This window comes from Globicephala melas, chromosome 2 (genome assembly GCF_963455315.2).
Source record: "Globicephala melas chromosome 2, mGloMel1.2, whole genome shotgun sequence".
NCBI classification, from domain to species: domain Eukaryota; kingdom Metazoa; phylum Chordata; class Mammalia; order Artiodactyla; family Delphinidae; genus Globicephala; species Globicephala melas.
In genome coordinates this window covers 163,961,689-163,986,895 of record NC_083315.2, presented here as the reverse complement: position 1 = coordinate 163,986,895, position 25,207 = coordinate 163,961,689, and the positions used below count along the sequence as shown (strand labels likewise).

At 40.3% G+C, this 25,207-nt stretch overlaps 1 protein-coding gene across 2 annotated transcripts in view; it reads left to right on the top strand.

Moving 5' to 3' along the window:
• Positions 1-870: 870 nt before the first annotated feature.
• NRDE2 (NRDE-2, necessary for RNA interference, domain containing) overlaps positions 871-25,207 on the top strand; it is a 45,801-nt gene continuing 21,464 nt past the window's right edge. For both annotated transcript variants that reach the window (XM_030883596.2, XM_030883597.2), the window contains exons 1-4: positions 871-987; positions 15,312-15,420; positions 16,425-16,658; positions 19,759-19,908. In XM_030883596.2, the coding sequence (XP_030739456.1) occupies positions 924-987; positions 15,312-15,420; positions 16,425-16,658; positions 19,759-19,908 (557 nt within the window). In that variant the 5' untranslated portion in view covers positions 871-923. The remainder of the gene's footprint in view (positions 988-15,311; positions 15,421-16,424; positions 16,659-19,758; positions 19,909-25,207) is intronic.

Below are 25,207 nucleotides of genomic sequence, written 5' to 3'. Positions count from 1 at the left end.
CAATCACTATCTTTAAGGGAAATGACATATTGGTATTGTACATAAAGTTCACCAAAGATGCCTACACATACAGGGTGAGTGGTGGGTCATAGATGACCCCTTACAGGATTGAGAAAGGAATGTTATCTTCTGCGGAATTACCCAGCTGGCACCAGAAAAAGAAAAATTGATCTTTACGGCTGAGCAGGTATTTCTGCCATTGCGGAGGTCTGGTTAATGCATAATGCAGATGCAGGATGCACACTAGATGGGAGGGAGGAGGTACAAATGGGCAGAGAAAAATTTCGTTTAAATTTTTATCTTGCCTTAAAATACAAATTTTTATTTCATCAAAACTGAAGCTTGGGGCTTCCCTGGTGGCGCAGTGGTTACGAGTCCGCCTGCCGATGCAGGGGACACGGGTTCGTGCGCCGGTGCGGGAAGATCCCACATGCCGCGGAGCGGCTGGGCCCATGAGCCATGGCCGCTGAGCCTGCGCGTCCGGAGCTTGTGCTCCGCAAGGGGAGAGGCCACAACAGTGAGAAGCCCGCGCAAAAAAAAAAAACCCCAAAACCCAAAAAAAACCCTGAAGCTTAGGGAATTTGATTTGACTCAGGAAGCCATGGTGTGAACTCTGGGGTGTAATCAGAATCCCAACTTCCTTGAACTTTGTGCTCTGAACAATTGCACCTCCAGTCTCAGCATTTTCTGGTTCTCACAGAAGCCTGACGGTACTAATTACTGGGAAGTGGTCCCTTCCGCCCCTCCCCCATCACGCCCCTTCCCCTTTCATTCCGCCCCGCCCCCGCGGTTTGGGTACAAGCCAAAGGACCGACGGGAAAACTACACTTCCCAGAGTGCACACCGACCGCAAGGGCCTTACTACCGGCCTCGGCTTCCCGCCGCCATTTTTGTGGAGTGAAAAGGCGGTGTGGCCTGTGAACATGGCGCTGTTCCCCGCCTTTGCGGGTGTTAGTGAGGAGCCCGAGAGCGGGAGCCCCAGGAAAGGTAAGCACACAAAAGGGATGAAGAAGGTACTTGGTGGGCTTAGGGCGGAGTTTCTCGGGCCCAGGTCTAGCCCTTGCCTTGGATTTGTTTATTCATTTGTATCCCAGAGTTCTCCGCGGTGTTGCAAAGCCTTGTGGGAGGAGCAGCGGCGCTCGTCCGGGTTTCTGGGCTAGAGTTGTAGAGTCCAAAAGGAGAAAGACAGACCGGGAGAGGCTTCGGAGCTGGGACTTACATGTAATCATATTGTTGAGCCCCGTTTTCTCCCCCCAGCCTCAGTTACTTCACCTGTAAGATGGAAACAATGGTACTCCACATCTCGGGGAGACTCCTGATGCAAATGCTGGGTGTTCTTATTACAGCTTTTTTTCCTTCTCTGTTCTCCTTATTTCTGAATTGTTTATTGGACTCATATCTTTTGGCAGACCAAGAGCTAGAGAATTAGGATCCAAAGGCTAATCAAACACAGTTTCTCTCCAGATGGGCACAGCTGCTGGGAATAAGAACTAACATTTATTTATTGAGGGTCGACTGTAGGTCAGGTAATGGCATTACATATTTTATTTAGGCCTTAAGCGTTCCCAGATCTGCATTGTTAAAAGCTGTGGCACATAGTGAATTGTAATTTAAAGTGATTAATCCTAAATCATGCCCTTATGTGGCAGAGTCCAGCTGTGTCTGACACCTTTATCGTATCCAGTCGTAATTCCTACATTTCTTTTTTTGGTATGCTTCTCATAATTGTGAGTAATTTCTTATATAACTAGTGTAATTTTGGTCATCCTTTACTAGACCGTAACATCCACGTAGTCAGAAACAGTGTTTGTCTATTCATTGCAGCATCGTTAACCCCTAGCACAGGCCCAAAGTGTAGTAGGTGTTCGATAAATATTAGCTGAATGTACAGACCAATAGTAAGTACTTAACAAAAAAGTAACAGTACTTACAAGGTGGGATGTTATAGATGACACAGGTGAACCAGCGGAATAATGACTTCTGTGGGGAAGTTCAAAGAAAGCATTATATAGGAGCTAACTTTGGAGATGGGTCTTCAAGAGGGTAGATTTGGACAAAGAGATAGTGGAAGGGCATTCCAGGGCCTTCAAAGGCACGCACGAAGGAAAACATGAGACCTCTGCAAAAAACTGCAGGTAGTTCAATTTGTCTGGAAATGTAGAGGTGTAAGGAGGCACCTTGGGAAATATGGTTGGAACTGGTGATGAGGGATGGTACTGACTTGAATAACAGGCCAAGGATTAATCCTTTTATTTTGGGAGGGTGAAGTGGCAGGTTTACAGGGGAGTGTTGCTCTTGTCATTTATCTTAACCAGTGTTTATTGGACATCTTCTGGGTACCCGCATCGGGGTAATGATTGCAAAAGAGCTTTTTATTCTTTTAAAATTTATTTATTTTCGTTTTTTTTTTAATTTTTATTTTATATTGCAGTGTAGTTGATTTAAAATGTGTTAATTCCAGGTGTACAACAAGATGATTAGTTATACATATATCTATTCTTTTTCAGATTCTTTTCCCGTATAGGTTATGACACAGTATTGAGTAGAGTTCCCTGTGCTATACAGTAGGTCCTTGTTGATTATCCATTTTATATATAGTAATGTATATATGTTAATCCCAACCTCCTAATTTATTCCTCACCCCCCACCTTTCTGCTTTGGTAACCATAAGTTTGTTTTCTAAGTCTGTGAGTCTTTCTGGTTTGTAAATAAGTTCATCTGTATCATTTTTTAGATTCCACATATAAGTGATAGCATATGGTGTTTGTCTTTCTCTTTCTCTGACTTCACTTACTACGATAATCTCTAGGTCCATCCATGTTGTTGCAAATGGCATTATTTCACTCTTTTTTATGGCTGAGTAATATTCCATTGTATATATGCACCACATCTTCTTTATCCATTCATCTGTTGATGGACACTTAGGTTGCTTCCATGTCTTGGTTATTGTAAATAGTGCTGCAGTGAACACTGGGGTGCATGTATCTTTTCGAAATATGGTTTTCTCAGGGTATATGCCCAGTAGTGGAATTGCTGGGTCATATGGTAGTTCTATTTTTAGTTTTTTAAGGAACCTCCATACTGTTCTCCATAGTGGCTGTATCAATTTACATTCCCACCAGCAGTGTAGGAGGGTTCCCTTTTCTCCACACCCTCTCCAGCACTTATTGTTTATAGACTTTTTTTTTTTTTTGCGGTACGCGGGCCTCTCACTGTTGTGGCCTCTCCCGTTGCGGAGCACAGGCTCCGGACGCGCAGGCTCAGTGGCCATGGCTCATGGGCCTAGCCGCTCCGCGGCATGTGGGATCTTTCTGGACCGGGCACGAACCCGTGTCCCCTGCATCGACAGGCGGACTCTCAACCACTGCGCCACCAGGGAAGCCCTGTTTATAGACTTTTTGATGATGACCATTCTGACTGGTGTGAGTTGATACCTCACTGTAGTTTTGATTTGCAATTCTCTAATAATTAGCGATGCTGAGCATCTTTTCATGTGCTTTTTGATCATCTGTATGTCTTCTTCGGAGAAATGTCTATTTAGATTTTGTGCCCATTTTTTCTTTTTTTTTGATTGGGTTGTTTACTTTTTTGATATTGAGCTGTATCAATATGAGCTATATGTATGAGCTGTTTGTATATTTTGGAGATGAATCCCTTGTCGGTCACATTGTTTGCAAATGTTTTCTCCTATTCTGTGGGTTGTCTTTTCGTTTTGTTTATGGTTCCCTTTGCTGTGCAAAAGCTTTTAAGTTTAATGAGGTCCCATTTGTTTATTTTTGTTTTTATTTTCATTACTCTAAGAGGTGGATCCAAAAAGATATTGCTGCAGTGTATATCAGAGAGTGTTCTGCCTGTGTTTTCCTCTAAGAGTTTTACAGCATCCGGTCTTACGTTTTAGGTCTTTAATCCACTTTGGGTTTATTTTTGTGTATGGTGTTAGAGAATGTTAAGAGCTTTTTATAAAGTACTGTATTTTAAAAAATTTAAACACAACATTATTAGCCATAATGAAAGTAACTATAATTCTTTAATATCATCTAATTGTCAGTTAATGTTCAAATTTCCAGAGTTGTTTCAAAAATGGCCTTTTACAGTTGGTTTCTTCAAATCAGTATCCAAAGAAATCCAACACTGCATTTTGGATATGTCTCTTAGGTCTTTTTAAAAAATATAAAACAATTTCTCCCTCCCTTCTATTTTCCCTTGTGATTTGTTGAGGAAACTGCATCATTTGTCCTATAGACATTTCCCACCAAATCCTTGTGGTGTCATTTAACATGCTTCTCTACCCTAGCATTTCCTGTAAACTGGTAGTTAGATGTAGAGAGTTAATTAGATTCAGGTACAATTTTTTTAGTTGAAAATACCTCATTGGGTGTGCTCTACACTTGCTGTTGAGCCAAATCAGGAAGATGAGCTGTCCAGTTTTCTCCCTTTTAGTGGTAAGATTGATCAGTGGATTCCTGGATGGCCTGATTCATCCATTATGAAGCTGCCCATCAGTCTTTCACCTAATGATTTTTGCAGCCATTTATGATTATTGCTTAGATCCACCATTTCATTGGGGTTACAAAATGGGTATTTTCCGTTTTTAGCATTCCTCCTATATTTATTAGTATCAGTTATCCTATAAAGAACTTTTTCTCAAAACTGTTGGGATACCCCGAAATACAGTTCAGGCAGGAAGGACAGGATGAATACTTGGTTTGTTCCTTTTGTTAGTTTACAGAATAACAAGTTTGGGTCTTGGCAACTTTTAGAGGTCACAAGTGAGGTGTTTCTCCCCCCACCCCCTTTAATTATGAACTCATGAATTTTTAACATACTTATATTTCAGTCCATTGCGAATACTATTTTCTAATGCTCAAATTGTCCCATTTTTGGCTGATGGGGCCTTGATCAAGTTGGGCCTGTGTCTTTTTAGCATAAACCCGTTGTCTTTAATCACTTCCTTGTTTTCTGCCCTAAAAGCTGCTCAGAGCTCATCGCTTACATGTTTTATTATGGCCTGGAATTGACTATTTCTCAAAGGAACCCTGGTTTCTTTTAGTGGAAAATGGTATGGGTATGTTAAAACCACAAATTGGATATTGGGAGTACTCATGGCACTGGGTTGTCATTACTTCTAAACATTTTCAATGGCCAGAACCAGAAAGAGAAAAATACATCATGCCTTCATACTGATATTTCTAATCCAAGTTTAAGATTATGAGATTTTTAATTGATTTCTTTGATTTACTATTTATATTCATTTCCTCTTATGCTGAAAATATTAGTTCTTAGTGTCATTAGTCCAATTATATATAGGTCCAAAATAACAATAGTAGTATGACTAATACTAAATAGTTCACTATTTCTTTATGGTTCTATTTGTCCTTACGCTGTATCCCACAACCCATGTGCTGTCAAATTACTGTGTTTTAAATTCATTTGAAATAATTCTCTGTGTGATTTCATTACCAGTTTGATATACAATTAGGTATATTTGTTTTTAACTTTGGGGGATTGTGTTTTTCTTCTTTTTGATTTGGTCCCATTTTGTAATGTTGTGAAACATTTACATGGTTCTAAAGTTGAAAATACGTGTAACCCAGTTATTTTCGGAGAATAAACCTCCATCTCAATTCTCCAACTTTCCCCTACAGTTTAGAATTTTTAGTAATCAATGATATCCTTCTATTTCTTTCCTCCTTAACATGAGCAACTACATTTCCGTTCTGTTTCTTTTTTTAAATATTTTGTTTTTTTATTAAAGTATAGTTAATTTACAGTGTTTCAGATATGCAGCAAATTGATTCAGTTATACATACATATATATATATACTTTTTCCGATTTTTTTCCATTATAGGTTATTACATGATATTGAATATAGTGCCCTGTGCTATACAATAGGTCCTCATCGTTTCTCTGTTTTATATATAGTAATGTATATCTGTTAATTCCAAGTCCCAAATTTATCTCTCCTCCCCCCTCCACTTCGGTTTCTTTTTTTTTTTTCTTTTTTTTGCGGTACGCGGGCCTCTCACTGTTGTGGCCTCTCCCGTTGCGGAGCACAGGCTCCGGATGCACAGGCTCAGCGGCCATGGCTCACGGGCCCAGCCGCTCCGCGGCATGTGGGATCCTCCCAGACAGGGGCACGAACCCGTGTCCCCTGCATCGGCAGGCGGACTCTCAACCACTGCGCCACCAGAGAAGCCCACACTTCTGTTTCTTAAATGCATATTATTCTGCATTTTACCTAAAATCCCAGACATCACTCTACAGTGGAGTATAGAAGTCTTCCTCACTTCTTTTGACTGGTCCACAGAGCTCCATAGTGTGGATGTCACATACTTTATTCTGTCAGTCCCTATTAAGAACATTTTGACTGTTTCTGGTCTTTTGCTGTTAAAAATAGAAGCACTGTACTTTTGGCCTTACACTATAAAATGTGATAAAAATGTAAGATGGTGTTAGTACTGGTGTGTGCAGAGTTTCAATTAAAAACAAAAACAAAAACAGAAACAAAAAACTCCTGGACAGGAAAGATGAGCAATACCAAAGCAAGTGAGAGAGGCTCTGTTCGCCGCTCTCTCGGTACTGTTAAGAGTTAGGCCAGGATTTAAGCAGGCATCACGCTCAGTAAGTGTTTTGGGGAGGCTAAATTCAGTAACATTCATTCTGTCAACAAACAGGTATCCAGCGCCTCCCCTGTGTTAGGAGCAGCAGAAAGACCTCAGTGTGTGATCCCTCCAGTTCTCGAGCTTTTCTTTCTACACCATCAGATTTATTAGGCTTGTCTACTCTAAAACATTGTTGCTTGGGGGTTGAATATTCAGACAGAGTTGGGCTGGAAGATATGAGGCATATGAAGCAGGTTATTATTTATATTGGGGGAAGAAACTGCACACATTGTCTTTTTACCTGAAACCTGCTCTTCTTCCTGTGTCCACATGTCAGAAAATGGCACCGCCATTCTCCCAGGCCAAAACTTAGACACATACCTCAACTTCCTGTTCCCCCCATTCAGTTCTTCATCCAGTCCTTCCAAATAACTCTTAAATTCGTTAGTTTCCCTCTATTCTCACTGCCACTGCATAATTTTCACCACAGTCATCCCCTGGATATTACTACGGCCTTCTAAATAGTCACTCCCTGAACCACTCTCCACACCACAGCCAGAATTTTAAAACTACTTATTTAAAAACACTGTGTGTCTCTGAGATAAATCGTACCAGTGTTTTCTTAGGTCAGTCTCCCAAGACAATAGAAATAAAAACAAAACTAAACAAACGGGACCTAATCAAACTTACAAGCTTTTGAACAGCAAAGGAAACCATAAACAAAATGAAAAGACAACCCACAGAATGGGAGAAAATATTTGCAAATGATGCGACCAACAAGGGCTTAATTTCCAAAATACACCAACAGCTCATACAACTCAACAGCAAAAAACCAAACAACCCAATTGAAAACTGGGCAGAAGACCTAAATAGACATTTCTCCAAAGAAGACATACAGATGGCTGATAGACGCATGGAAAGATGCTCAACATTGCTAATCATTAGAGAAATGCAAATCAGAGCTACAATGAGGTACCACCTCACACTGGTCAGAATGGCCATCATTAAAAACTGTACAAATAACAAATGCTGGAGAGGGTGTGGAGAAAAGGGAACCCTCTTATACTGTTGGTGGGAATGTAAGTTGGTGAGAAGGTAAGTTGGTGTAGCCACTGTGGAAAACAGTATGGAGGTTCCTCAGAAAACTAAAAATAGAACTATCATATGACCCAGCAATGTCACTCCTGGGCATATATCTGGACAAAACTATAATTCAAAAAGATACATGCAACCCTGTGTTCATCGCAGCACTATTCACAGTAGCCAAGACATGGAAACAACCTAAATGTCCATCAACAGATGAATGGATAAAGAAGATGTGGCACATATATACAATGGAATATTACTCAGCCATAAAAAAGAATGAAATAATACCATTTGCAACAACATGGATGTACCTAGAGATCATTGTACTAAATGAAGTAAGTCAGAAAAAGGAAGAGAAATACCATATGCTATCACTTATATGTAGAATCTAAAATATGGCACAGATGAACCAACCTACAAAACAGAAAGACAGTCATAGAGAACAGACTTGTGGTTGCCAGGGGAGGGGGGGTGGGGGAGGGACTGGGAGTTTGGGGTTAATAGATACAAACTATTGTATATAAAATGGATAAACAACAAGGTCCTACTGTATAGCCCAGGGAACTATATTCAATATCCTGGGAAAAACCATAATGGAAAAGAATACTAAAAAGAATGTATGTGTATAACTGAGTCACTTTGCTGTACAGCAGAGATGGGCACAACATTGTAAATCAACTATACTTCAATAAAAAATAAATTAAAAAAGACCACTATGTGCCATTCACTGATCTAAATGTTTTACAAATACATATTAAGTCACTGAATCCTCATAACAACCCTGTGAAGTCGGTATTATTGTCAGCATTTTTAGGGAGGAGGAAACAGGCACAGAAGCAGGATTTGAGCTCAAGCAATCTAGCTTCAAAACGTGTATGCTCTTTGCTGCTGATCTTTTGAACCCTAGGCCTGATTTTGTCACCCTTGCCACAAACTCAAGCATTTCCCCATTGCTCCTAGGGTAAACACAAACTCTGATAGGGTTTCTTAGGCCCCTGAACCTCTCTGGCTTCATTTTGCTCCCCCCGCCCCACCCCCTCACTCCCAGTGGTCCAGCCATAGCAGCTCCCTCCTGTTGCCCAGAGAGTCATGCTTTCTCACTCTCAGGCCTTTGTATAAGCCATTTCCCCTGCCTAGATGCTTCCTAGGAGCATATTTGCCTACTTTTTTTCTCATCCTTTAGGTCTTATTGAGCTGTTCTCCCAGGCAGCTTTCTCTGATCCATACCTAGTATGGACTACGGAACCCAGCTGTGTGCTCTCATTATACCCTGTAACTTTTCTTTATCTTGGCCTTGTCTAATTGCATGTAAATGACTGCCAGTGTGTCCGCTCCCTGAGGGCTGTCCTGGGTTTGTCCATGCCTGGCTCTCAGGGAAAAGGTGCTGGATGAAAGGAGAAAACTTGGAGAGATTAGGCTTTTTGTTCCGAGTTGCACAACTAATGAACTTTAAAGCCAGTGTTTGAACGCAGGTCCTTCTGACACCGGAAATTGTATTATAAACCACACTGTGATATTGTACTTTGGGGTTTGGTTGTTTAAACATTACCCTTGGGATCCCTGGGTCTCTTCAAATTGTAGCTTAACTCTGTGGAAAGGCTGACTTTGCTTAGATTCTCTGTACTCACTGTCTTAAATGCAGTTTAGTCATGTTTGCCAGTGCTGTTTGTACAAATGCTTGTGCTCTCAGATTCTGTCAGGAATCAAGTGTTTCCATCAAAACAAAGAGCTTGGCTCATTCTTTTTAAAGGAATAACCCCCTTCCCTAATATGTATGCTGTAGAGCCCTAGAAATGTCTTTTGAATTATCACTGAAGGGATGGTGCTTGCCTCTGAGTTTACGTAAACTCATAATCAGTGCTATTTTGTTATACAGGTTTCCCCCACTATCTGAAGGTAGAGCAGCGTTCTGATGAAACCTGTCCTAAGCTGAAATGATGTACAGTGAAGAAACAGTTACTTCAGGACACATCTTGCTAACGGATGCACAGAGTAAATCAGGATAAAGCACAGATACTCACAGACATAGTTCAAAGCTATGGCGGCTTGATGCTGAGCTCCTTCCTGAGGAGGGAGCTTGGTGACGCCACTGTTGCTGCTTGGGGTGCTCACTGCCTCTCTGAAGGCTCGCTGCAAAACAAACACTGAAGGCTACTTTTGCTTTTCGCCTTTTTTTTTGGTAAAAGCGAAAATCCTCTTCGGATTTTGGCTAGTGAAAATAGGTACTAGTTGAAGGTCTTTCATAAGAGGAAAGTGTCATACAGTGAACTTTGGAAAAGCAGGGGAAAGCCTAATACAATGGGGAATGGGTGTAGAACAAGGGCATTTTATCCACCTGTGGTTCAAAATTTGTTTTTATTTTTTTAACTTTTAAATTTTTTAAAAAAATTATTTATTTTTGGCTGTGTTGGGTCTTCGTTGCTGTGCGCAGGCTTTCTCTAGTTGTGGTGAGTGGGGGCTACTCTTCGTTGCGGTGCACGGGCTTCTCATTGCAGTGGCTTCTCTTGTTGCGGAGCGTGAGCTCTAGGTGCACGGGCTTCAGTAGTTGTGGCACGCGGGCTCAGTAGTTGTGGCTCATGAGCTCTAGAGTGCAGGCTCAGCAGCTGTGGCGCAGACTTTGTTGCTCCGCGGCATGTGGGATCTTCCTGGACCAGGGATCAAACCCGTGTTCCCTGCATTGGCAGGTGGATTCTTAACCACTCTGCCACCAGGGAAGTCCTCAAAATTTGTTTGTTTGTTTGTTTTTTTGCGGTACGCGGACCTCTCACTGCTGTGGCCTCTCCCGTTGCAGAGCACAGGCTCCGGACGTGCAGGCTCAGCGGCCATGTCTCACGGGCCCAGCCGCTCCGCGGCATGCAGGATCCTCCCAGACCAGGGCACGAACCTGTATCCCCTGCATCGGCAGGCGGACTCCCAACCACTGCGCCACCAGGGAAGCCCCCCAAAATTTGTTTTTAAAATTTAAATCTATTCATGACAATTCCTTCTTCCCTCCATCTATAGTGGAATTGAATTAAAGCATTTTCACTAGTGATGGAGAAATAGAATTATATAATAAACTTATATAATCGCAAAAAGCATTTCAGCTTGAAGTATTCAGTGATGATACATTATATTTTTTTCTGTAAAATTACACATGATGTGGTTTTTGTAGATACCTGCCTGGTTTTGTTAGGCAGTAGTTCTAAAGTGGTTTTTCTGCCTGATACTTCCACTCTTCTTCCCTTCTTAGATGTGTGTATGTGTATAGCAGGGTGCTAATTTCCAGGTAAGTTTCAACCTGTGATTTACTTACTAACCTGCTGGGACAAAAGATTTGTTAGCTAGTCATCTTCTCTATCTTAAACCCTAGGCATGTGGTATCCTGCTAGTCTTCTCTGTAACGTGTTACATCCTGCTTGGTATTAGCACAGTTATCTAAATACATAATTGGTATTTGTAAATTATTTGAAGATGTAAGTAAATATAGAAAAGGACTTTGCAATCTGATTAATAAAGCATCTTTTGATCTCAGATAACTTTCCAGGATTCTGTGTAATTAAAATTTAAGAATGCACATGTATTACATGAACAGTTAATGTTATGATTAAGTATAAGCACCACGTGAGCAGGGACTTGTTCACCACTGTGCCTCCAAAGCCTGGAACTGTGCCTGGACACATAGTAGATATTCCATTCTTTAATGATTAAATCTGGATTTACAATGAAGACTGGAAGAATTATAAAGTAGTACTTTATACCTAGATAATGGCACGCTTTTTTTTTTTTTTTTTTTTGCGGTATGCGGGCCTCTCACTGTTGTGGCCTCTCCCGTTGAGGACCACAGGCTCCGGACGCTTAGGCCCAGCGGCCATGGCTCATGGGCCCAGCCGCTCCGCGGCATGTGGGATCTTCCCGGACCGCGGCTCGAACCCGTGTCCCCTGCATCGGCAGGCAGACTCTCAACCACTGTGCCACCAGGGAAGCCCCAATGGCATGCTTTTAACAATCAAATTTTTTCAGTTCTGTAAATTAGGTGCTGGGGGTACAGGGATGCAGAGATATGATTCAGATGCTCATTCATTTTACTTATTCAACAAATATTTATTGACTCCAGTTACTTTGTACCAAGGCACTGTGCTAGGAGTTGGGAATACAGGAGTGAATAGTCATGGCTCCTGCCCTCATGTTTCTTTTGGTTTGGGAAGAAGGGAGTGGGAGTGGAGGCAAGCTGGAAACTTGGATGCACGAGTTGTAAACCAGTTGGTATATTTGTTTGGCTGGAAGAATATTTTTGTCGTTTTCTTTTTTTCTGTTGTCACTCTCGATAGTGTCATAGTAATCATTACTCATCTGGTCCCTGTAAGGATTTGAGTTGTTGGCCTTTGGCTTAGAATATGATGGGAAGACTTGACATGCAGATAATGAGATTACAATGTGAAAATTGCTGTCGTAGTCCCCTGTACCGATTGCGGGGAGACTTAGGAAAAGCAACTCCTTAGCTGAGGCAGTGAAGAGTTAGCACCATGGCATGGTTAGAGAGGGCTGGATGGAGGGTCCCAGATCCAGGTTCAGATGTGTGTGTGACTTAACTTCTTTGAGCCTCTGGCTATTGATCTGTAAATGAGGGACGGGTATCCAGGCTGTGCTCCAGAGAGTCTTTGTGGACCTGCTCCCTCCCTGTGAGCCCCCAACAAGGGCATCCTGCTTTTTCTGTTGTGCATTTTGAACTTCTCTGAAAGATTGTGCTTGAACAGTGAGTTCCTTGGCTAAGAAAGTTTGAAAATCTGTGGACTAGGTGATCTCCCAAATTTTTCTAGGCCTAACACCCAATGATTATTACTTTAATATTCCACACATGGTTACTGCTAATATGATAGCCTCCCTCCTCCCACCCCCCAAAAACCAGCAGCAACTTCTTATCAGGTAAAAATACCTTTTGTTCCTATAAAAGGTCATTTGATTGAGATGAAGGTCACTCAGAGGGTCAGTGATGATCTGAGTTCAAAACCCAAGAGTTTTAGTTCTTTATAAACTACTTTTTTTCTCTCCCCACAGTGGTCCCATATGGCAAAGCCTTAAATGCATCCTTTAAAAGCTTTTTTTGTACCTTCTGAAGGACTTTGGAGAGCTACACACTTCGTTGTTTTAACGTATCTATTTCTTTACATTTCCTCCAAGCTCTCCTCACTATCCAGATATTTATGTAAAAATATAATGGACTTCTTTGAGAGCATCTCTCCTTGCATATTGTTTGTTCCATTTTTTCCCACTTTTCCTTTGCTCATGATAGAATCCAATTATTGTGAAAATAATTGTGACCTCAGTGAGCAACAGGAACTATTTTCACATACCTCTTGCCAGGAATTAGGCCCAAGGGAAGGGAACCCCACAGAAGGAAAAAGGAGACAATAGAAGAAAGACTGCATGAAGAATTCTTTTAACTCTTATTAAGTAAGACCTTAAAAATTACTTGATCCCTTTGAGCCTTAGTTTCCTCTTCTGTACAATGAAGATTGTAGTACCTCCTATAGAGGGTTGTTGTGAGGATTAAAGGATGTAAATTAAGTGCTTAACCTGTTGCTTGACCTACAGTAAAGCCCTTCATAAGCTAGATTCCCTCTCTTCTTTCCCTTTTTCCTCTGCTTTTCAATGTACCTTTTCTCTTAAGGAACTTTCCTTCCTTCCTTCATCCCCTCTTTCCCACAAATATTTATTAAACTCCTACTGATGTATGCCAGGCATTGCTCTCAGTGCTAGGGATACAGCAGTGAATAAAATAAGGTACTGTATCGTGGAGCATACATTCCGATATCCCCTCTTCACTAAGATGCAGTTACCACCAGGGACTAGAATACAGAATATATAAAGAACTCTTACAACTCAATAATAAAAAGACAACCCAGTTAAAAAATGGGGAAAAGATTTGAATAACTATTTCTATTGAAATATGAAGGACCAACAAACACACACATGAAAAGTTTCTCAACATCGTTAGTCACCTGGGAAATGGAAATCATAACCACAGTGAGAAAACAGCATACCCAGTAGGATGACTGTAATCTAAAAGACAGAGAGTAACAAGCTGGCAGTGATGTGGAGAAATTGGAATCCTCATACCTTGTTAATGGGAGTATAAAATGGTGCAGCCAGTTAGGAAAACAATCTGACAGTTCCTCAAAATGCTGAACATGAGTTACCATATGACCCAGCAATTCTGCTCCTAGATATCTGCCCAAGATAACTGAAAACATATGTCCATATATAAAAACTTGTACCTGGATGTTCATAGCAACATTATTTATAATAGCCAAAAGTGGAAGCAACCCAAGTGTCCCTCAACTGTTAAAGGATAAAATGTGGTATAGCCATAAAATGGAATTATTATTCAGCAATAAAAACGAATGGAGTACTGATACATGATACAGCATGGATGAACCTTGAAAACATTATGCCAAGCAAAAGAAGCCAGTACAAAAGACCATACCTTGTATGATCTTGTTTATAGTAAATGTCCAAAATAGGCAGATCTACGGAGAGAGAAAGTAGATTCGTGGTTGCCTAGGGCTCGTTGTGGGAGTCGGAGGGCAGGAGGTGGGTGATGGGGAGTTGCTGCTAATAGGTGTGGGGTTTCTTTTGGGGATGATGAAAATGTTCTAAAATTATCTTACAGTGGCAGTTGCACAATTCTAAATATACTAAAAACCACTGACTTGTCCACTTTAAATGGGTGAACCTTGTATATAATCTATATCCCAGTACAACTGTTAAAAAATGTAATTAACCCTTGTCTCTTCTAACTTCAACCATTTTGTGGGTCCTTTCTCCTGAGCATGTGATTATGCTGTGGCCTCCCATCCTAAAACAAAGCAGGACAAAATACACACACCACCGTGGGCCCCCTTGCTGCCACCATTCTTTTTCTTTCCTTCACAGCCAAGACTCCTAAAAGTTAGAAAATAAGTAATTTAGAAATAGTTCATCATAGAAGAGTTAGAAATTAATGGATAAGCAGAAAGAAGAAAAATTTTGGACATTTAACCTCACTGTCCAGAGATAATCATTATTAACATCTTATATAATTTTAGCATTAATTTAAAAAGTTGACACCTTCTGTTTTTATTTTCACAGAGTACTGTTATAAGGAAAAGCTTATGTTAAGTTACTATACTAAGAACATTGGAATTTTTTTTTAAAGAAAAATATCTGAATCTTCTGGAATAATGTTAAGCCTGGTGGGTTTCTATGCATGATTTAATTTTTTTTTAACTTTTCAGAATTGTTTAAATCAAATTTGGGGTCATTAAAACCTAATGCTTTGGAAGCGTTCATGCTCATTAGAGTGTGGATGGAATACGTAAAGCCTTGTTGTATTTTAGGCCATGCTTATTACATGGCTTTTGCTTAAGCTACAGCCTGATATCACAAGAGGATTTCAGTTTTAAATATTTTAGAGTCTGTTAAAGCCCCATGCCCTATGAGATAACAATTTCATGGATTCCCTTCAGCTTCTGTGGACTGTTCAAAATGTCTGGCTGACGTTGGCTGTGAATTAAGATGTCAGCTGGTAAGATGGATTTCCTGCTTTAGAAATCCTGTTGAGCTAATTTCATTGATCTTTTCTCCTTTTTGCCCATGTGCAGAATTAGACTGGCTGAGCAACCCAAGCTTTTGTGTTGGAACCATAACATCTCTGAGCCAACAAACTGAAGAGGTCACAACCTTTGTTTCTGAAGAGTCGCTACTGACCAGGTAGTTTTTTTGATAGGTGGATTTTTAGTCTTTGTCAGTGTACCGTCTATAGCTTAGTTTGAATGATGCTCCATAGAAAACCCTATGATAAAAGAGTTAAGTAAAACTCTTCCTTTTACCTGATGTAATGAGGTAATCTTTGACTATTTTCCCTTATCTCACTCTTAACAGATTATCCTTTTTTTCCCTTTCCATTGGAGTGGCAAGTACCTGACACAGTTACTGCCAGTAATTAGGCCACAAGGGAAATGGCATCATTGTGATTCTTAAGTAACTTTATTAACCTCATTAGTAACCTTTAGAATATTGTAATTCAGATATTTCTTTAGTTGCATAAAGATAGAAGTTGCATGCAAAAATAGAAGGATAGGATAAAACCTCATGAAAACTTTGGGGAAAGCAAAATGGCACGCATCTGTACCCAGCTTTGAAAGAATTTTGTTATAGATCACTGGATTGAGAAATGAGCTCTCTCACAAATATAGGCCAAACGGTCTCATTAATATGATGTACTCTAAAAGTGTAGGAAGCTTTTAGAAATTGAGAATAGTTAATGCATGAGAGGGAGTAATGAGGAAGATCTTGTTATAACTTTAAAAAACAAGGACCAGAGTTAAACCTTTTTTTTCTTTTGGCATTAAGGATATGCTGGCATAATATGTAAGACTGAAAATAAACCTTTTATAGCATTAAAAAAACTGTATTTGATAAAATAACTGGTAGATTAATTTAAAAATATATAGCTATGAAAATACAGGTTTACAAGCTTAGAAATCTTAGAAAGATTAGAATTTCTTCGGCTGATGTTATTTTAGGTCCAACTCTTAAATCTTTAAGGTGAGTTGCAATCCAGGAAGGCACTGTATAATGTATGGGCACATAGTAAGTCGGTGTGGGCATTTATAGAATTTCCTTTTGCATATTTGTTTATTTGCATACTTACTTACATATTATTTCCCTAATTCTCTTTTGAAAATAATTCTAATGTTGCTTTTCCCAAATAGGAGTCCTCTGAATTCAGAGCCTTCAGGTGAAAGTGACACTAACAAAAAGCCCAAACAAACAAGCAGAAAAAAGAAGAAAGAGAAAAAGAAGAAAAGGAAGCATCAGCACCACAAGAAAACCAAGAGAAAACGTGGACAGTCAAGTAGCAGTGGATCTGAGTCATATACTGATTCTGAAAAAGACATATCGTCCAGAAGCATCAGAAGCAGTAAAAAGGAATCAGAGAAACCGAAGTAGGTTTTCTATTCTCAGATACCTATGATTTTTCAAATCTTGATTTTTTTTCTCCCTTGATCGTTGCCACAAGTTAGACATCTGAATGACTGTTTAGCCACTCAATCAAAATGGAGTCAATAAATACCTCAGTAAAGTGGGAAAAAACCGAAAAGAGTTCTATCATTAGGTCAACATAAGAAAAGAAAACTTCCATTTAAAAAAAAAATAGGACCATGATTTTATTTGAGAAATATTATTTAGACACAGTAATGATTGTGTCAAATCTGATTCAGACAAAAAGTCTACAGGATTTCTGAAAGGTGGCAGATGTGCCTTACAGTGGGCATGTGAACCAGGTCACTACTTAGCTTTACACGCTTTTGTAATGAGTAAGAAAAATGTCTTCGTTCTCTTTCTTGATATGTCTTCCTTTCAGTCACTCACATCAGAACCCCTGTGTGCATAACACACACACACACACACACACACACACACACACACGTTAAGGTTAATATAGCACTTAAAAATAATCATTGCTTTCGTCCTTATTTCACATTTGTTTAGAACCACTGTGTTAATGGTATAGAATGGCTCATGACCACAGCATTTCCTTTCCTTGGGGGCCTTTTTTCTCCCCGTGTTTCGCTCTGCTGTCTACGCTGAGCATAGTGTTCCAGGTGTTCTACAGGTTGACCCCAGAGCAGGTGCTTTTCCTCTCTGCTTAATCTAACTTCCTCTTACATAGAGAGGCACTTTTCCCATGCGTGAGACAGGTGGTTATGTGGTGAAACTACTTGAATTATTATTCCTCATTTAACTTTTTTTCTTTTCTTTGTTCATGTGGTCTAGAAGAGAGAAAATTTAAGTCCTGTCCAAGGCATACTTGAAAAAATTTAGTGCTGTTAAGACTTTTGCGACTCTTCAGGGATTATTTGCTCTTGTGGTGTGCTTAGAAGTCCCATTGATGTCCGTGAGAGCTCTGGTCAGAGTGAGTCTGGAATCCGGCCCGTAGTCTCCAGAGAGGCAGACACCGTAGTCTTCCGGGACCCTTTTGTCAGCAGATCAGTGTTGGAGAATGCCGCAGTCCTCTGTGGCTCAGAGGACCCAGATTTATTTAGCCTTCTCTGTGTCTCAGGTGCTATCCCTGTAACCCTAGAGGAGGAAGGAATAAAGGAGTCTAGCAGCAAGGTTTCGAACTTGGCTGAATTTCTGTGGGTGGGAACCACCCCACCTTGCTTGCCTTTGAGTCCCCCCAGCGGTTGGCACTGGGCCTGATGTGGAGTAAATGCTCAAGTACGTTTTTGTTACATGAATGAATGGATGAATATACCATTGATATTGTTGCTTTTTTGGTATGTCTTCAAAGCAAAATACATTAATTGCTGTGTGTTCTGAAGACTCATCTTTAACTGTCTTTTTTTATGGCTGAGGAAAATGAGTTTTAAAGGATTTCCTGAAACTGTACAGGAACGACCATAAGAACTTGAAAGATAGTTATTTTCAGCCTGTGCTTAACCACATCAGAGGTGATCTTTACAGCCTCTTGATAGTTTTATGATCCAGACAGCATTTTTAAGTCTGCTGATATTTTGTAGAATATCCCCATTAAGATCAGAGTGGATTGTTCTTGTCTTTGTTTTTTACTTTCTCACTACTCACTTCTGCAGTCTGTTCCTGGAACGGTGACCTGGAAGAATCGTTTGTTTCTGTACAGACAGGGAGTAAGATATTACTGAGTTGTGAGAGTCTTTCCATGATGTCAGGAAAGTGGCCTGGAGGGAGGGGTGGGTTGCATACCATATGGGACTCTATTTCAGGGTGATCGAGGGACAGCTTCCCCAGAGGTCACAGCTTATAACTGACCTTTGTCTCCTAGGATGAGCTCTTCTTCACCTTCAGGGGGAGGCGCATCCTTCCTCTTACACGGCCTAGACCACAGCCTGCTTCCTGACCGCAGTACCCAGTAGGGGAGGAGTGAGGGCTTGTTGCTCCCCAGGGGTGGTCGGCAGCCTGGCCCTTCCCGCCCCCTCTCCGCACTGGCTTTCCATTTCTTTCTGGAGTGCACCGATCTCTTTCTCTCCCTTTGCTGCCCCTTTCAGTTTTTGTCATCAGAAAACCCTCCACAGTTGTTCTGGAGGGGAATGTGTTAAAAATCACCATGTATTTTAACCCGAGATGCATCATTCAACAAATACTTATTGAGTAGCTACTTTGTGTCCCTGAAATACCATTCCCTTGTGTTGCCAGCCAAGAATGATTTATAAGCCTTTAGAATCTTTATTTCTATCTGGGCAGAGCCAAAAAGCAAAGATGGAACAACACTTAATGGCTGTTTCGACTACTTTGGCACCTTCTTGTGTCAGCAGCATTATGAACTGATTTTCTTTAGAGGAAGAAACATGTTAGATGCCAGAAAAAAACCTCCCTCTTCTTTGACTCCTAGGGAACTGGTTCCCTTTGTATCTGAAAGTCTGCCAAGTCACAAATTGGTTCAAAGGGATAAATAAGGGTCTTGTCTTATAGTAGACTCTGCCCTTTAGATAGAGGTCCGGACGTATAGGCAAAACACCCTACACAGAGCCCAGACTATAAAAACGAGACTTAGACCATACATAAGTAGCACGCAAGACTGAAGCATTCAGAACTGTGGCTTTGTTGCCGTTGTTGTTAAGTTTTTAATTGGAATAAATTATCTGAGCACTTTCAAGAAAGTTAGGCAAAGTTAGGGCAGCCTTATCTTTCTCTCTCTCTCTTTTTTTTTTTAGAAAAAACCTTGTTTATAAATATACTTGAAAATCAAGTTATAATCATTTAAATGAATTTTTTTTTAAAAAACACCTGTATCCTTCACTTGTATTTCTGGGATAAGTTGACTTGATTTCTTGGTAAAGGGTCACTTAGTGTTGACAGTTTTTGCTCTGTATTTTAAAACTTTCTCCAGAGTAGGAGTCCTCTTCCCATTTTTATGGCATGTGCACATTTTATGTACTTAGGTGTGCTTGATGCTGTATGGAGTTTGAAGTGTGTAACTTTCACATTTCTGAAACGTGAGATATGTAACTGGGAGATTTCTAAGTGCCTCTTCCCTTTTTTTGTTCGCCTTCCTTTGTCCCACAGTCAAGAAAATAATGCCACTGCTGATATTGGACGTCACTTTGTTTGGCTTGAGGACATTCAGGCTCTGACGGGAGAAACCTTCAGAACAGATAAGAAGCCGGATCCTGCAAACTGGGAGTATAAGTCTCTTTACCGAGGAGATGTAGCAAGGTATCCATCGTGGTAGCGCTCCCTGGTTTTCCCTGCTGGGAGGGAACTTCCTTCTCCTCTGTGCTCTCTCAGCACTGTCTGTGTCTCTTTGCCTTCCCCCGCCCCCCATCGACTCTGTTGACTCTTATCCACTGTTAAGTTATGTAAGCATATACAATAGAAGGTGAGTAATCTCACATTCTAAAATAAAATTTTAAACCTTGAGATCAGGACCCAGGTCAGATTAATCTTATTTAGCCATGGTGCTTGGCATAGTGTGTTGGCATAGTAGGTGTTCAATGAATATTTGTAGAATGAATGAACCGAAAAATACCTTGAAATAATTGTGACTATCCGTGAACCATTTGGGCTAATCTATATGCCGTTCTTAAAAGTTACAAAAGCCTTTTATTTGTCCACCCCCTGCAACGCACGTGTGCCGTTTTAAAAAATGACATTAAATGGTAATGACCTTTTCAAACTGCTTCCAGCATGCAGATGTCACCAGATAATCGTAAAAATAGGTGATGGTATTTGCTTCAGTAATGAGTTTAAACTTTTCTCCTCTAATCTGTCAATCAAAAATATTGGAATCCTCAATAAACTCTTTAGACACTTACTACTTTGTAAGAACAATAATACACAGTCTCTATTCCCAAACAGCTTATAGGTAATGAAAACTGAAGGTAGAGATCATGGAATATACAGCCAAGAGGAGGCCTTGAAGATCATCATCATTCTTCATGGGCTAATTACTTTTTAAAGTAAATTTTAGTTCCCATTACTTTGCTGCACCTCCACATTTTAGTCATGTTGTCACTCATTGTTGACACTGTAACTCACCACATAAGCAACTCCAACTAAAATTTCCTCTATGATGAGTTTATATCAGTTATTTTTTGGTGCATATTTGTATCTCCATACTGTCTACTAAAACCTCATGGCAGGGAGTAAATGACTATCATATTTAAAGTGTATTTGTGTATTTTTAGAATGATTTTAATGCTCCCTAAAGTCCTGTGCGGTTTTTCATGCCGCAGATGTGGGGACACACAGCAAATGCTGGCCTGGCATGAAGTAGGTAGCATGATCCTGTGTGTGTTCTCTCACTGATGCTAGCCTGTCTGACCCTCACAGCTGTTCCATGAGGAGGGGACACTCTGATTTTACCAACGAGGAAAGGAATCTCAGAGATGAAGTACCTTCTCAAGGTCATACAACCCGGAAGCAGGAGAGTTGGGGTTTAAACCTGTATTTCTCTGACTTCAGATGTTCTTCCACTGTCCACAAAAAGAGGAGACAGGTTGGGTGGTAGGGCATTTTCTAGGCTGGGAAACAGAAGACTCTGGTTCTCATTCTGACTTTGCTGTTGACTAGTAATGTAATCCCAGGCAAGTCTCTTAACCTTTCTGAGCCTCCATTTCTTCAGTTGTAAATTGGGAATTGTAACGCCTGCTGTGCCTTACACTCAAATATCAAAAATATTTGCTATGAAATTAGAAATTGGTGTGCAAATAGAAAGAGTTATTATTTAGTAACAGATTGAAAAAAGGAAAAAATATGAACAGAGAGTGGCTCTTGAGCCTCTGCTAATGAATGGCCCAGAGCTCAGGAAGAGTAATTAAAGACAACTTTGTTAATCTAAACTGCAAAGAGACTACTACAAAGGGCTTAGGGCATTGGTGTGATTTCCTAGTAAATTACTAAAACTTAAGTGAGGCAAGTCTTGCCCAGATTAATAGCTGTACAACTGTTAGTGTCCAGGTCTGAGGAGGTGTTGGTCCCATGGCACTCTGAGCTGCTCAGGGGATGGTGGGAATACTGTGTCAGGTGCTGAATTTTCACACTTTTTAAGAGGGATACTGACAAACCAAGATCATTGAGAGGAAGGTGAGCAGACACTTGGCTAAAGGCCATCGTGTGAGGATGAGGTGAGGGCTTGTGGGTATTTGGCCCCTGTCAGGGATATGGTCGTCGTTTTGTAGGCTTTGTTGGACTGTGTTTTGGAAGGTGGGTTGGCAATGTCCTGTGTAACTTGGGAAGCAGAACCAGGACCAGTGAGTGGAAGTTTGGCTCAGCATGAAAGCGATCTAAGAGTGTGAGCATCCCAGCAATGATGTGGTGTGTTTTGGAGCATTGTGGTAAGCAAGGGTCAGCTTCTAAAGTGAGTGTATAACAAGTCAGAATTACCTTTGGAAAATTCCATAGGACTAGTATACTATCTGTCAGTGAAGTTCAGCTAGTTTTTCCTCCATTTTTGGAAGAGATTATTGTTTCTTTGGCTATATACCAAATGAAATAATTGGCTCAAGTTTAGGAGCCAAGTTGTATGAAATAATAATAATAATAATTTAAACTTATCTAGTCCTTACTGTATGGCTAAGGACTTTACATATATAATTTAATTTTTTTTCTATTTATTTATTTAGTTATTTTTGGCTGCATTGGGTCTTCAGTGCTGCATGTGGGCTTTCTCTAGTTGCAGCGAGCGGGGGCTACTCTTTGTTGCGGTGCACAGGCTTCTCATTGCGGTGGCTTCTCTTGTTGCAGAGCACGGGCTCTAGGCGTGCGGGCTTCAGCAGCTGTGGTGCGTGGGCTCAGTAGTTGTGGCTCGCGGGCTCTAGAGCACAGGCTCAATAGTTGTGGCACACAGGCTTAGTTGCTCCGCAGCATGTGGGGTCTAATTCCCTGACCAGGGATTGAACCCATGTCCCCTGCATTGGCAGGCAGATTCTTAACCACTGCGCCACCAGGGAAGTCCCAGGACTTTACATATATAAACTTTTTTGATCATCCTAGCAATTCTCTGACATAAGGTACTGTTATTATCCCTGTTTTACAGACAAGGAAACTGAGGCACAGTTTGTTTGTTTGTTTTTTAAAACTTGATCATGGTCACCCAGCTAGTAAATGGTGGAGTTGGAATTTGGACCTAGGCAGTCAGACACTCAGAAGGCATGTGTGAATTGAATTCGCCAAAGGAAAGGCAAATTCATGTTGTTCAGTCCAGCTTACTCTGGGGCTCAGACCCACTGAGTGGATTCAGGGCAGAACTGGGTGTTTGATTTAAACATATTCTCTTCCCAAACTCTTTCCCTCTTTCTTTTCTTTTCATTTCTTTCACTCTTTCTTTCTTTCTCTCTCTCTCTCTTTTTTTTGGGGAGGTGACTAAGTACCTATATCTGAATTTATTTAAATTAGATACATGTGATATCATTCACTGAACCTCCAAACAAAGTGAGGGTCCCTACCTCTGGAATTATTCAAGTGAAGACTAGCTGATTATTTGGTAAGGATTTTATAGAAAAAGTGCCTTTATTTGGGGAACTATTGCATTAATCCTAGGTCCTGTCCAATTATTAAGGTTCTGTGATAAATTGTATAGAACCTAAATATCCAACAGTAGGGAAATGGTTAAATAAATTATGACACACTCTTCCAATGAACCAGTTTGAAGCCAGTAAGAATTGTATTTTCTAAAACTAATGGTATGGGGAAATGCTTAAAAGTAGGGAGGAAAGCCTGAAGCTATAATATATCAGCTGTTTTTAAAAAGGATGTGTGTATGTATATATATGAATATATACATATGCACATTATCTGAAAGTTGATACTTAATAATGTAGGCCAGTAGCATTCTTTTTTCTCCTTTATCATTTTCATCAAATTTGTTATAAAAGGAAGCTATTAAAATCAGTTTTACAAAATGCAGTTTTAAAGTCAGAAAACATTTTTTAAGAGATTGAATATCTAAAATATTGTTCATTTTTAGTGAAAATAAAAGAAAATAGTAATTAAGGAAAACAAAACTAGTTTTTAACTTAAAATTTGTTTCTTAGGGGATGAAAGGCTTATATAGAGCTATTTTAGCCTATTTTATCTCATCACCCCTTTGCTAAAGTTGTTTAACTCATAAATGGAAAGGAGAGAGATTATCCAGAGGTAATCCAGGAGGAACTGGGAGAGAGGATAAAGAGAAAGGGTTTGAGAGAAAACTTGTGTGTGCAAGAGAAACTATTCCCCTAAAGTGGAATCCACCACAGTGGAGCGGTGAGGGAGGCACAGGCAAGCAGAGAGCTTCTCAGGTCTCTGCTGACAGTGAGGAAGGAAAGGAGGTGATGGAGCTGGACCAGGAGGAGGTGGAAGAGAAGCTCTCTGGGAGTTGACAGAAGATGGCAGCACCTCTCTCTTGTTTTTTTCTCTCCACAGCATTTTATTGTGAAAAAATTTAAAAATACAGCCAAAGTCGAAAGAAGTTTACAGTGAGCACTCATATAACCATGCCCTACGTTCTACCATTGATGTTTCTGTGCTTGCCTTGTTACATACGTGTCCATTTGGCTGTCTACCCACCCATCTTAATTTTTGGATGCGTTTCAAAGTAAATTGCAGAAATCAATACACTGCCCCCTAAATACTTCAACGTGCATATCATTGGCTAGAGTTCAAGATTTGCTTATTTTTTTCTTTTGATTTAAAATTTACTTACAGTGTAATAATCGACATCTTTATTTGCTGAGTTTTGATAAATGCATATACCTGTGTAACCCAGACACCTATGAAAATAGAGGACATTACTATGACCCCAAGAAGTTTCCCCAGGCTCCCTTCCACTCGGTCCACACCCCACCTCCCTAGAGAAGATTACCATTCTAATTTTTTTCCACCATCAATTAGTATGGTCTATTCTGGAATTTCATATAAATGGAATCATACAGTACGTGCTCCATTGTGTCTGGCTCCTTTCACTCGGCATAATGTTTTTGAGTTTCATCCATGCTGTGGCATTTATCGGTAGTTTGTTCCTCTTTCCTGGTGGGAGTACCATACCACAATTTGTTTATCCATTCTTCTATTGATGGACACCTGGACTTTTTCCAGTGTTTGGCTGTTACGAATAAAGCTGCTGAGAACATTTGTGCACAGCTCTTTGTGTAGACCTGTGGTTTCCTTTTTCTTGGGTAAATACCTAGGAATAGAATTGCTAGGTCATAGGGTAAGGTCTGCGTTTAGTTTTTTTAAGAAACTGCCAGACCTTTTCCCAAAGTGATTGTACCAGTTTACATTCCCACCAACAGCATATGAGAGTCCCGGTTACTCCACAGAGCATTTGCCAGCATTTGGTATTGTCAGTCCTTTTAATTTTAGCTGTCTGGTGGGCCTGTGCTGTATCTCACTGTTTTAATTGCTTTTCCTTGATGACTAATGATGTTGACCACTTTATGTGCTTATTGGTCATTCATATCTTCTGTGACATTTCTGTTCAGATCTTTTGCCCATTTTTTAATTGGGTTGTTTGTATAACATACATACAGAAAAG